We start from the raw sequence: 13229 nt of genomic DNA on the forward strand, positions 1-13229 counted from the left end.
CTGTAGATGCAGCCAAAGAAAGGTTACCCAACCAGTTATGCACCCACATTTAGTAGCTCCATCTAGATTGTATTTCCCTAAGTTGTTTATAAGAAGATCATGCGAGACAACACTTGAAGCAAATACTGAAATCAATTCTTTTTCTCATAGCTCAAATAAATGTAATAATTTTTTCTCCTTCTAGTGAGTATTTCTTTCTTCAAAGATGATATCTGTGCAGTATCCTAATTCTAGGGTCCTTACGGCAGGACTCCCCTTGTTCACTGCTTTACCCTGACCCAGAAGGTGTGACAGCTGTGTCGGGATAGCAGCTGCCAAGCTGCAGCAGATTTCCAAAAGAAGCAGTACCACAAACCAGTCTAGGCAGTGTGGCTTGCAGCAGAACAGTCCAAGCTGCAGTGCCCTAACCATGCCATGCAGACCTTGTTGCCATGTACTAAAAAGTACTGAGCGTGTACTGATGTAGTTCTGTACATCAATTCAGACTAGGTTACCTCTTAATTTGCCCCACCAGAGTCAACACTGGGCAGGTGAAGAGGTGCAAGTTTGAGTACTCTGTAATTTACCCCCTGTAGTGGCGTAGAGTGGCCACCCCACTACCCTGAAGGGGAGAAACCCTTCCAGGAGCCATTTTGTACTGAGTGTGACCCCTCCCAGTCCGAGCTCTGAAAATAATACAGGGACCACTTAGAAGAAAGAGGGTAGAAAAGCCTAGGAAAAAAGATTTTTGACTTTCCTCTTTACTGCACAGACACTATCAGTCTGGGCTGAGCCTCCAAAGGAGTCAGAGGATGGTTGTGAGCTCCCTGCCTGGGAGGCTGAGGCCTGGACTGGGCTGCCAGGGCCCTTGCCGGTCTGGCAACCCATGGTCTCCAGTGGAACCTGCCTGAGGAAGACTGGCCAGATCTAGAGGATCAACCTGACTACGACCTCAGCCTGCATTCCGAGACAGCCTGAGGAAGTGGAACTGATAGGCTGCATAGGCCTGGATTGGCCCACCCAGACCTAGAACCCTGTGAGCCCTGAGAAGTCAGCTAGACGCTGGGTATGTACTGGGGGTGGGGAGACTGGGAGTGGCCCAGGGGATAAGAAAGGACGGTTAAAGGACTTTGGGTCAGCATGTTGTGGTCTAGATTCCCTGCTGACCTGCGCAGCAGACCGTGCTGCTGCGAACATGGCACCTGGGCTGGGATGCAGTGGAGTGGGTGGGCCTGTGTCCCCCCTGCCGCCCACCTGCTGGGTGGCAGTCTCCCCTTTGGCCAGCACAGACATAGCGTCTGTGCCCTGTCTGAACTGTGAACTGCATTGGTTGCCCTGCCCTAAGCTAGGGCTGGGACTCTCCCGAGTGAGGAGACAACCTGTGTCTATTTGTTTTATTGGCCTGCCTTCACCAGGGCTGAGACGCCTGTGGAACTGGGTGAACTGTGTGTTGGCGACCCTGCCCTGAGCTAGGGCTTGAGCCGCCTGAGACTGCGTGTTTGCCTCCCACCCTGCACTAGGGCTTGGCTGGTTGAGACTGTTGGCTTGCCATCGCCTTGAGCTAATTTCCCCAGTGCCACCTCAAGCAAGGCTGGGCTCCAGAACTGTCGCCTCTCACGCACCTGAGGCTAAGTGGGAATCCCAGAACTTTCGACTTGGGGATTGTCATGGTACCCATGGCAGTGAGGCAAAGGGCTGCCCACTGACCTGGAACTGGGGGAACCCTTCCAGGAGCCCAAACCAGTGACACACCCCTGTAGATTGCTTTGCGGCACCACTTCTCCCAGAAACCTGGAAATCCTAGGCAGCAGTTGTCTAGTTTGCCTGTAGCCACAGTGGCTCCTAATTATTTTCAACAGCAAAGTGCATACCTTTATCACCGAGGTCTCTAAAAAAGGTTGGTCCTGGTTTAGCCTTTGTAACATTTACCAGTACAGCATCTACCTCCTGTAAACATACAGGAAAAACAGTTGTGAAGCCAAGGTTTAATGACAGAAAGAAGAACAGTTCCTTTGAGAACTGGACATTTTGCTTACTTTTTCAGTCAGTTGCTTGGCCAATGCTGAACCTGTAATAATAATAAAAACACAAAATTCAGTAAAACTCAGGTTTGAAACTTTGATCAAGTTTTGTAGCATTTCTTCAGCTTTTTATGAGAAAATGGTAAGTAATATGAAACAGAATATTTTGTAGCATGTAGTTTGTTTCTACTTCCCACAATGATCAAACAAGGACAATGCTCCAAAATAACATGAATAACCTGTTCAAATGTTCTTTCAACACAGAAGACAAAATAAATTGCTTCAGGTATTTATGACTATCTCATCAATGTGCTTTTGCACGACACTGTTGCCTAAACTATTCATACACATATACATGTACATGTATATGGGGATAAAAAGAGGGTGTTGTGGGAAAAAGCACACTTCAAAGTCATGTAGATTTATTTTGGTGGTGGGCGAGGGAAGGAGAAGGATGTCCATCTGAATGTTTTACTGATGTCCTATAAAATGATGCTGGGGCATTGCTTGTGACACAGAAGGAAGAATACCACCTTCTGAATCACCAATACCATTGTTTAACATTTTTCCCTAGAAGCCAGGAGATAGGGTAATTGGGCAAGGTTGGAGCCTACTCAGGCCTTGCAGTTAGACCACAGCTGAGCTGGAGTCAAGGATGAGGCTCATGGGACATATGGGAGTGATAGTCAGGAACAGAGTGAAGGGTCAGAACCAAAGATCAGAAGCTGAACACCAGAGCCAATGGATGAGCCAGAGACTTGATCAGGAAGTGGAACCAGCTGGCAAAGATAGAGAAGGGTAGGAGCTGAAGTGGGCACAAAAGCAGCTGAAACAGGAGCACGTGCAGCTACAGGCAGGGAACATGTTCAGCAGCCAGTATGTTAATTATTGCTGGGTTAAATAGTAATTCGCTCTGCCTCTCCAGCTATTTGAGGCAGCCTGTACTATGAACAGTTGTGTCCAGTATTTTGCTAAGACTGTCCCTGCTATGGCTGGCTACCTTCTTAACAGGTACAGCTGACCCAGACAGCTGGACTCATCATCCTTATTTATGAGATTTATTTTGAAAAGGTGCCACTTGCATCCTTGGCACAGGAGATGCCACACACTTACTGGGCTTGATTAATAAGGATCTCAGTTATAAAGTCCATAACAGGGCAGACCAGGTAACAATTTATGTATTTTACCCTTTGAAGTAATAAAAAATGCAGGTGATGTCTGTGTCCAGTAGATTTTTTTCATCTGAACTGATGGGTGTTGCCTGATAACCCTGTCTGCTAAGAAGGGAAAGTTTTTAGCAGCCAAACTGAACATGTTAGCAAAATTGACACTGAAGAATAGTGATATCAACTAGTTTAGGGTAAGAGAAACTGAGCAGCCCAACTGGGAAGGAAGATATAACTTGTAAAGGGTAGGAAATAACAATGTGAAGTAAAGAAAAAAACAGTAGGGTGAGGCCGGAGGGGAGGTCTGAGAAGCAAATGAAACTGTTTTACCACCATTCTTAGCACAGGAAATGCTGCAAGCACTGTGGTATAGTAATGCTGATTTCTTTGGTTTAATGGCATTTACTATAAATAGGCTCAAAATCTGTATTGTTATAATTTATTCAAATTAACGTGATGTTCGGCTTCATAGATAGTAAATAAACATTTATGCACAGTAGTAAGCTTGTTGAACAGAAATGTCAAATTATGTATTAATTTTAGTTTTTATATGATCATGTGATTAATGTAGTTTATTACAATATATAATTTTAAGGCCCATTCAATCATAGACTCATAGGGTTGGAAAAGACCACAGGGGGTCTTCAAGTCCAATCCCCTGCTGAAAGCAGGATCAATCTCAACTACATCATTCCAGACAGGCCCTTCTCAAGACTTCTAGGGAAGATTCTGCCGCCTCCTTAGGTAACCCATTCCAGAGTTTCACCACTCTCCTAGTGAAATAGGTTTTTCTAATATCCAACCTAGACCTACCCCACTGAAATACGAGGTCATTACTAGTTTTATTATCTGTCACCACTGAGAACAACTTCTCTTCATACTCTGTAGAACCCTGCTTCAGGTAGTTGAAGGATGGTATCAAATCTCCCCTCACTCTTCTCTTCTGTAGACTAACAAACTAATGTAGACTAACAACAAATTGCATGAATCTCTTCCAAATTTAAAAAAAACATATTTTGTAAGATTTGAATCCGGTTATCTTTTGAACACAGAAGCCATACACATCACTTGCAAAACAAGTTTAAATCAATGACTAAATTTCCTATAGAGAAAAACTAACTTCTGCTATTGGAACTTTTATAATATTTCTTACACACTGGTTTAGCCTTTTGTGCTTCTCCTTATCATTGATTCAGTTTCTCACAAGGGGTTTCCTTTGGAACTCCGACAAGGCCATCTTCATTCATATCACACACTGGCCAATCCAGTGTGTGGCTCTTTCAAAATAAAGTCTTCTAAGACTGTGTCTCATTGGTTAGGGAAACAGGGTTAGCACCAATTGAGCAAGAGCCATGCTTTATCATGGTTTGCTAGAGAAGGGCCAACAGTTTCCTTAGTCAGTGCACACAAGGCCTTAAATGAGATGTATTTTGAAAAGGTGCCCCTTGCATCATTAAAAGTTTTCTGGGGACCTGTTAAAGCTATCATTTCTAACACTTGACCATACACAACAGGACCCAAACCTTAGTGTGAGGAATACAAAAGGGGATATAATTATGACCTGTCTGTGAGTAGCAAAACTTATGAATGCAGATTTCTGCAATTTTAGTCTAATTCAAACAGTGTTTTTATACACAGCCACAAATCAAAGATTAGAAAACTCATTTACAGTAATAGTTTTTATTTTTATGAGGATGAATCAATGGCAAATACTTCTCTTGCTATAGATATTCCAAGTCTGTGATGGAATTTTGGCACAAGAAATAAATTGAAAGTGTTTAAAGTCTCCACCTATATAAGAGATTCCATCAGTTGATTTTTGCTATTTACAGTGGATCTACGAAGCAGCAATCCAGTACAAGCATATCTTGTTACAGGCAAAGGGCATATTAGCTTTATGACTGAAGCTATTACAAACATCAAGCCTAACTAAGAGTAAAAAAATTATTTGCCTCCAGCCAAGAAAATGTATTTCATTGACAACCATAACTATGAAAACACTGCCAAAACCAGCTACTTGAGTTTTAGTTTGCTGTAGGCAAGAACGGTCTTTTGTCATGTGCATTTTTGACAACAGAAATGTTTCCTTCATCCATCACCTCTTTACACTAATATGCAGTATGAAGTTGACATTGGTGCTGGGATTAGCATTAGAACTGTTCTGAATTAAACAAGTGCATGCTTGCATACTGTAACACCTAGTATTTTCATATGGTCAGAAAAGGCTTAAAACTGATAAAAGGTATTGCCAGAGCAAAAGAACCTTTAAACAAAATCAGTAAGATCTCCCATTTTTGTAATAAAGATAAAACATTGACGTGAGGGGGAATTGTAGCTCCCTTTTTGAACAAAGCAGAATTTTCCATAGCTGTGCAGTTATTTTTAAATAAGGAAAATTCTCTGAAAACTAAAAATGCATAAAACCCCATCATATTCTAAGCGCCATGCCTTCAATTTAGAACAACTGCCCAATAGCTATTTTTGTTCAGGAAATTAACTGACTACCATCACCAAATGTACTGAGAAAATTTAAGTATGGTGCTATTTTGGCTACATTTCAGATGAAAATACAGCAATCCCAGGGTAAGAAAAACTATCAAGAACTCTCCCTCAAAACAGCTTTTTAGTTGTTGCCATTCCTGCTACTTTTTTTGGAGTCTGGCAAATGCAGTATCTCATCAGCATAGATCATACGTTACAACTAGCTTTCTAAAGAACAGAGAAAGCAGGACTGATTGAAATTTTAATAGCATTAACTCAATCTCTGATCCTGCAAGCTATTCCACATAGATGCTGTGGGGTCCCACTGCAGTAGGGCATTTCACAGGTGCTGGGGTCAGACTGTGTGGATCAGATTACAGGACTGAAGAATAAATAAAAACATTTACTTTCCCTAAATCAAGATTAAAATTAGCCTAAAACATAGGAACATCCTATTATTCTAACCTGCTAGCTTTGGGCCATCAGATAAATGGAAATTGCAAAAATAGTATCTTATTTTTCATTTTTATTCTTAATTAAATCAACGCCAATTTTACTTAGTGTTTATTCACCACAGTAGTTGCTACAGCTGTTCCCCTCACCACCGTGCAAATTAGAAAAAACTAAGTTTTCACAAAGTGGCATGAAGGTCACTACTAAAATGTGGGTGTATGTGGTTATATCTGTGTTTATAGATAGAATCACAGAACTGGAAGAAACCAAGACCTCATTTAGTCTAGTTCTCTGCACTCATAGCAGGACCAAGCACCACTTAGATAAGGCATGTCAACTTTTTCTGATTTGTCTACCTTGATAACAATTTTTGGTTCTTTGTGCCTCAAATATTGAGTCTGTTCTGGTCTGGTTACGGTGTGAAGAAGTGAGTCTGTCCCACAAAAGCTCATCACCCAATAAATTATTTTGTTGGTCTTTAAAGTGCTACTGAACTGCCTTTTCGTTTTGATAGAATATAGACTAACACGGCTCCCTCTCTCTTACTATTCAAAACGTACTGAAAGCCACACAAATGAAAACTGATAGCTTTCAGGGCCACCAAAGACAATGTACTTTTACTGGAAAGTTGTAATTATTTATTATTAGAGATTATGTTTTAGGTATATTTTATAGTATTTTTCAGGTCCTGTTTGTATACAATACAATAATTGTAATTGATAATTTAATACTTAATATGAATTTCTTTGTTTTATCATTTTATTAATAGTTCATAAAATTTAATGTGTAAAATTATTTGTGCATATGTAATTTTTAATTATTATATATATTTAAGGTACTTTTTAATTATTTTATATGATACATAACTAACTTTGTTGAAATAAAAACAAGTATAGACACCGATTAATCTAATAGAACAGGCTTCTGGGAAAATTTGAGATACTTTGTAAGTTTGAGATTTTGCATAAACATTTGTGTAATTGCAAAAAAATGCACCTATATTTCTGGATATAAAATTAATATAATAATTTTGTGATTTTTTTGTTGTTTATATTACATCACTTTTTATTATTCAGCATTGAGAAGCAAATACAACAGTAGCAGGAGAATAAAATACAATAGCATGAACATTTCAAATTAAAACATGTAGTGTACAAACACGAGCACACACTGAGCATCACTCACAGACATCAATCCAGCTCAACAACTCCATCACCCCACTTCTTATGCAGGTATCCTGCCCCCTACAACCATATATCTGGGAGAAGGCAAGGTCTGGTTGTCTGTGCTAACATATGATTCACCCTGGCCATAGGTGTCAAGTATCGGAGGGGTAGCCGTGTTAGTCTGGATCTGTAACAGCAACGAAGGGTCCTGTGGCACCTTATAGACTAACAAACTCAACACTTTTCTGTTAGTCTATAAGGTGCCACAGGACCCTTCGTTCCTGGCCATAGGGTGAACTCTTAGCACTCCATGGCTTGTCCTTGTCCTGATCGGTGAATGATGGCACTGACAACGAAATGGGTGCCAGGGTGATGAGGAGTCTTCCTGGGGACCAGGCTGGAGGAGGGAGAGATGGGGATGAAGGACTAACCACTGGCTGGAGAGCAGATGGGAGCTGAAGCAGGGGCATGGCTTGGGGGAGGGTGATGGGTGAGAATGAAGGGCTGGGTGCTGGCTGGGGGCAGAGGACTGAGGGATGCAGGTGGGACAGCTGGGGGCGGTGGGTGAGGATGAAGGGATGGGTACAGTCTGGTGGAACTAGAGGGTAGATGTGGGAGGACATGGCTGGTGGAGAGAGCAATGGGTGAGGACAAAGGGCTGGGGTCTGTCTGGGAGAGAAGATGGAAGACTGAGGGAAGATGGGCTGCAGAGATTGATGAGGACGAAAGGCTGGGCTCTGGCCGGGGCAGAGGACAGAGACTGCATGAGACATGTCTGCAAGGGGATGGGTGAGGATGAAGGGCTGGGCACTGGAGGGGAGTCATGGGGGAACATGGATGGTGAGGAGAGAGATGAGAGAGGACAAAGGGCTGGGCCCTTGCTGGATAGGTGGTGGGTGCGCACAGAGATGATCCTGAGGCTCTGCTCCCTGCAGGACGGCCCCAGTACCTGGCTGGAGATGAGGTCCTTGCAGACAAACAGAGATAGCAAGCAGCAGCAGGAGCTTGTGGGCTGGGGGCTCGGTTCAGCACCAGCCCAGGGTGCCCCGTCCACCCTACTCAGGTGCCCTGGGTGCCATCCCAGGGGCAGGAGGCTGTGCCATTGCCCCCCTTGCCCAGACACTGAACTTAGCCCATATCATCACCCAGTGAGCTGCAGCTGACCTGGATGCCCTCCACTGTGCTGAAGTGCTGGCGCACCCCGCACTGGCTCCTGCCATGGCTCAGGCTCTGACATGCACTCTGACCCCTGTGTGGTGATGGGGCTGAGTGGCAGGTTGCAGTTCCTCCTACTCTGCCCCCCAGCCTGGGCACTGCTGTGTCCACCAGCCAGGCTCTGCTGCAGAGCACTGCACTACTGCTGAATGTGAGTTGGGGCCAAGCGGGTCTCACTGCCCTCACATCACTGCACAGATCTCCAGATCCTCCACCCCTGCCTTGCCGGGTGGGCCACAAAAATAATTTCATAGGCAACTTATTCCAGTGCTTAACTAACTTGACAGTTATAGCCACCCTAAACCTGCCTTGCTGCAATTTAAGCTCATTGCTTCAGAGGTTAAGAAGAATATTTGTTCACCCTCCTCTTTGTAACAGCCTTTTAGGTACTTAAAAAGCTGTTATACCCCTCTCAGTCTTCTCTTCTCCAAACTAAACAAATCCCATTTTTTCAGTCTTTTCTCACAGGACATGTTTTTGAGACCTTTAGTCATTTTTGTTGCTCTTCATTGGCTCTTCTAACTGTCCATATCATTTTTGAAATGTGGTACCCAGAACTGGACACAATACTCCAACTCCAGCTGAAGCCTAATCAGGACAGAGTGGAATTGAAGAACTACTACTTGCATCTTTTTGCAACACTCCTAGTAATGCATCCTAGAATGATTTCTTTTTTTTTTTTTTTCTTTTTTCGCAACAGTTTTACACTGTTGACTCATACTTAGGTTCTGGTCCATTATGACCCGCACATTTCTTTTCGTGGTACTCCTTTGTAGGTGGTCAGTTCCCATTTTGTACATATGCACCTTCCTAAGCGAAGTACTTTGCATTTGTCCGTATTGAATTTCATCCTATTTACTTTAGACCACTTCTCCAGTTTGTCCAGATCATTTTGAATTTTAATTTTATCCTCTAAAGCACTTTCAAGTTCCTCCAGCCTTGTATCATGTTCCAATCTACAAGTGTACTCTCTATGACATTATCTAACCGTAGATGAAGGTATTAAACTGAATGTGACCCAGAACTGATCCCTGTGGAACCCCACATGTTATGCCCTTCCAGCATGACTGTGAACCATAGATAACTATACTCTGGGAATCCACCTTACAGCAGCTCCATCTAGGTTGTGTTTCCCTAGTTTGTTAATGAGAAGATCATGTGAGACTGTATCAAATGCCTTATTGAAATCTACATATACCACGCCTACCTCTTTCTTTTATCCATAAGGCTTGTTATTCTGTTAAAGAAAGCTATCACGTTGACTTTACACAATTTGTTCTTGAGAAATCCATGTTACTTATCACATTAACATGCATCCTTAATTATTTGCTACATTTTCTTTCCTGGTACAGAAGTTAAGCTGACTGGTCAATTTCCTGAGGTTATCCTTTTCTCCCTTTTTATAGATGGGCACCATATTTGCCTTTTTTCAGTCTTCTGGAATCACCCCAGTATTCCATGAGTTTTCAAAGATAATAGCTAATGGCTCAGAAATCAACTCAGTGAGCTCCCTGAATATGCTAAGATGCATTTCTTCAGACCCTGGTGACTTAAAGACATCTAACTTCCTGGGCAATATTTATTTTGTCCTTCTGACATTTAAATCATCTGATCCTACTCCATTTTCACTGGTGTCTAGTCACCACCAACCTTCTTGTTACCAGAACAAAGTTGTGGTGTTTACCATAATAGAGACAAAGTTATGACCCTAGTTTCTAATTTAATAGAAGAAAATGTAGAGATCCACAATTTTTTAAAAATCTGCTTCTGAAACACTCCTCTGGGGGACGCACTAAGCTAAAAACATTTTAAAGAAAAATCAAAGATTTTTAAAAGCGATCAGCTGTGAAAAATCTTGAAAAGACAATGTCTGACCAATAAATAAGAAAACATGGTTAAAACAATGAGTTAAGAACTTAAATTTCCCGAACAATCACTTGAGCTGTGTCTACATGACAAAGTTCTGTTGACACAAGTCACTGTGGACAGTTCTTTCCAAACAGAACCTGTGTCTACAGAACATGTCCACACTTAACACAGGCTCCTCCTCTCAACTTCTTCTGTCAACAGAGAACATTTACACACCCAGACTGTTCTGTCAGAGTCAGCTCCAATGACCTGGAAGTCAGGGTTGCATGGATGCTGAATCCTTCCTGGAGCAACAGCCCAGACTGCCCTTAAAGGGCCTCTCCCGGGCCATACTCCCTGCCCATGCCAAGGCTTGCATACCTCTGGGAGGGACAGAAAAGCTAGTGCAGGGCTCCCAGGTTTACTGAGAGAGACTCTGGCCTTTCCAGTTAGCCAGGCTGCCAGAGCAACTCCTGAGCTTGTGCTGGCCACACCCATGGCTGCTGCAGGTTCTGCAGCATGTCATCCCTGCCATCCTCCTCCTCTTCTGGAAGGATGAGCCTCACCCCTCCCATGAGGAGGACGCCATTGTCACTGCTGCCTTGATGTGATTGCACCATGCGTAAGTCATCAGGTGTCTGGTGCTACACCAACAGCTCTGCCTCGTCAGCACGTCAGTGACCTGCCCGAGGGTCCCTGGTCCTCCTCCAACTGGCAATGGGCCCTTTGTCCACAAGGCCACTAACACCACTATGGCACTGCCCTGCGGCCGGCGCTGGTGGTCTTGTGGCCTTGCCCGGCTCCAGCTCTGGTTACTCCCAGGGGCTGGCTGACCCTGGCAAAGAGGTGGAGCTGGTCCAGCCCACCGACGGTCTAGCTGAAAGGGGGACAAGGAGGCGAGATGGTAAATCCTTCCCTCCACATGGCCCCTGGGACCCTCCCAACCCCACTACCCCCACACGCTGCAGCTCAGGGTTCTGTCTAAGGGAGTGGATGCTGCCTGTGTCCTGCAGACATGACTGTGAGCTGAGGGTCGCAGTCCCCGGTGGTGCGTCTGGGGTTGAGCTCTTGTCTGTGTGAGCCTGCGGGGGTGGGACAGCCATTGAGGCAAGCAGGCCTCCTCCCCGGGGCCCTGTGATGCTGTCAGCCTCCCCTGGGGCTGGCAGCAGGCTGGTGCCTCTGCCCTGCAGCTGCGTGGTTGGACTGAGTGGACCATGGTGCCTTGAGCGTATGTGCAGGTGCTGGGTTCGCAGGGTGGCATCCCACCCAAACTGGCCTGGTGGGGATCGCAGCATGCCCCAACCTTGCCCACCCCCCGGGGTGGGCGCCCCATGGGGTACTCACCATCACGGCCCTCGAGGTGTCTGGCTGAAGGAGGTGCCCAACAGCTGCTCCCCTGGGTGGGACCGCAGCTCCATGGGAAGACCTCCCCTGAGGTGTCCAGGAAGCTTGTGGGGGTGGGGGGAGGTCATGCAGTTCCCTGTAATGGGGCAGCTGAGCTGGGACATCATGCCCTTGAGATGCGGGCACCATCCTGAGCTCAGGTTTAGCACTGTCACAGTTCTTTAATTTTTGCCTGAACCTCCTCCATGGTCTGGGTGGGTGTCCCCAGTCTGCCAGGGCTCTTGCAAACCGGCTGTAGCCTATAGCATTATGCCTCTTGGCTGCTGGGTCCAGAAGCACTGTCTCCTCTACCCACAGGCTAATGAGGTCTTGAAGCTTGGGCTCTGTTCAGAAAGGGGCACACCTCCTCCTGGCTGGGGTTGTGTCTGGGAGCTCCTCTCCCTGCTCCTCGGTGGGCCGGGCTGCTGCCATCACCGTGGAGGTGCTGCATGCACACATACTGGTTTGGCTGCTCGCACACTTCCTACTTCCTGCTATGGGATTTCCAGGGCTGCTGTACCTTTAAGGCTGGCTGCAGGAGTAGAGCACAGAGCTCTGCTTGCAGTGGACAGTGTGTCTCCCACCCCAGCTGGCTGATACCATGGAGGACCCCTCTGTCAACAAAGAAGTGTCTATGCTACTATTCTATCGACAGAATCTGTCTACAGAGGTGCTATGACTCAAAATTTCAACACAGAACTCTGCCAGGAAAACTGTTGAATTCTGTCAACAGCATCTAGACAGAACACATTTGTAGTGTGGACGCTCCCTAGTTTTGTTGACAGAAGAGGCCTGCTGTCGACAAAACTTTGTAGTGTAGACACAGCTCTACTGACCCCATGAATTACCAAATGAAAAAAGTAACTAATACAAGCCCAAGCCCTTGCCATCACAACTTTGAATTAATCATACAATCATAGGGCTGGAAGGGACCTCAGCAGGTTATCTAGTCCAGCCCCCTGTTTCAGGCAGGATCAACCCCCACTAAGTCATCCCAACCAGGACCTTGTTAAGCTGGGATTTAAAAACCTCAAGGAATGGAGAATCCACCACCTCTCTAGGCAACACATTCTAGTGCTTCACCACCCTCCTGGTGAAGTAGTTTTTCCTAATATCTAACCTACACCTCTCCCTCTTCAACTTCAGACCATTAGTCCTTGTTCTGCCGTCTGACACCACGGAGAACAGTTTCTCACCCTCCTCTTTAGAGTTCCCCTGCAGTAAGTTGAAGGCTGTTATTAAATCACCCCTAAGTCTTCTCTTCTGTAAACTAAACAAGCCCAAATCCCTCAGCCTATCCTCATAGGTCTTGTGCTCCAGCCCTTTAATCATTTTTGTTGCCCTCTGCTGAACTTGCTCCAGCACATCCACATTCTTTTTATATTGGGGGCCCCAAAACTGGACACAATATTCCAGATGTGGCCTCACCAGTGCTGAATAGAGGGGAACAACCACTTCTCTAGATCTGCTCAAAATACTCCTCCTAATGCACCCTAGTATGCTGTTAGCCTTGTTGG

At 45.0% G+C, this 13229-nt stretch overlaps 1 protein-coding gene across 2 annotated transcripts in view; it reads right to left on the bottom strand.

Annotated features, from left to right (window-relative positions):
• The window catches only part of MICU2 (mitochondrial calcium uptake 2), a 215461-nt gene that overhangs the window by 54447 nt on the left and 147785 nt on the right, over positions 1-13229 (bottom strand). For both annotated transcript variants that reach the window (XM_074985444.1, XM_074985448.1), the window contains exons 3-4: positions 2016-2047; positions 1851-1926 (exon numbers count right to left, since the gene is read on the bottom strand). In XM_074985444.1, the coding sequence (XP_074841545.1) occupies positions 1851-1926; positions 2016-2047 (108 nt within the window). The remainder of the gene's footprint in view (positions 1-1850; positions 1927-2015; positions 2048-13229) is intronic.

This window comes from Carettochelys insculpta, chromosome 1 (genome assembly GCF_033958435.1).
Source record: "Carettochelys insculpta isolate YL-2023 chromosome 1, ASM3395843v1, whole genome shotgun sequence".
Lineage (NCBI taxonomy): Eukaryota > Metazoa > Chordata > Testudines > Carettochelyidae > Carettochelys > Carettochelys insculpta.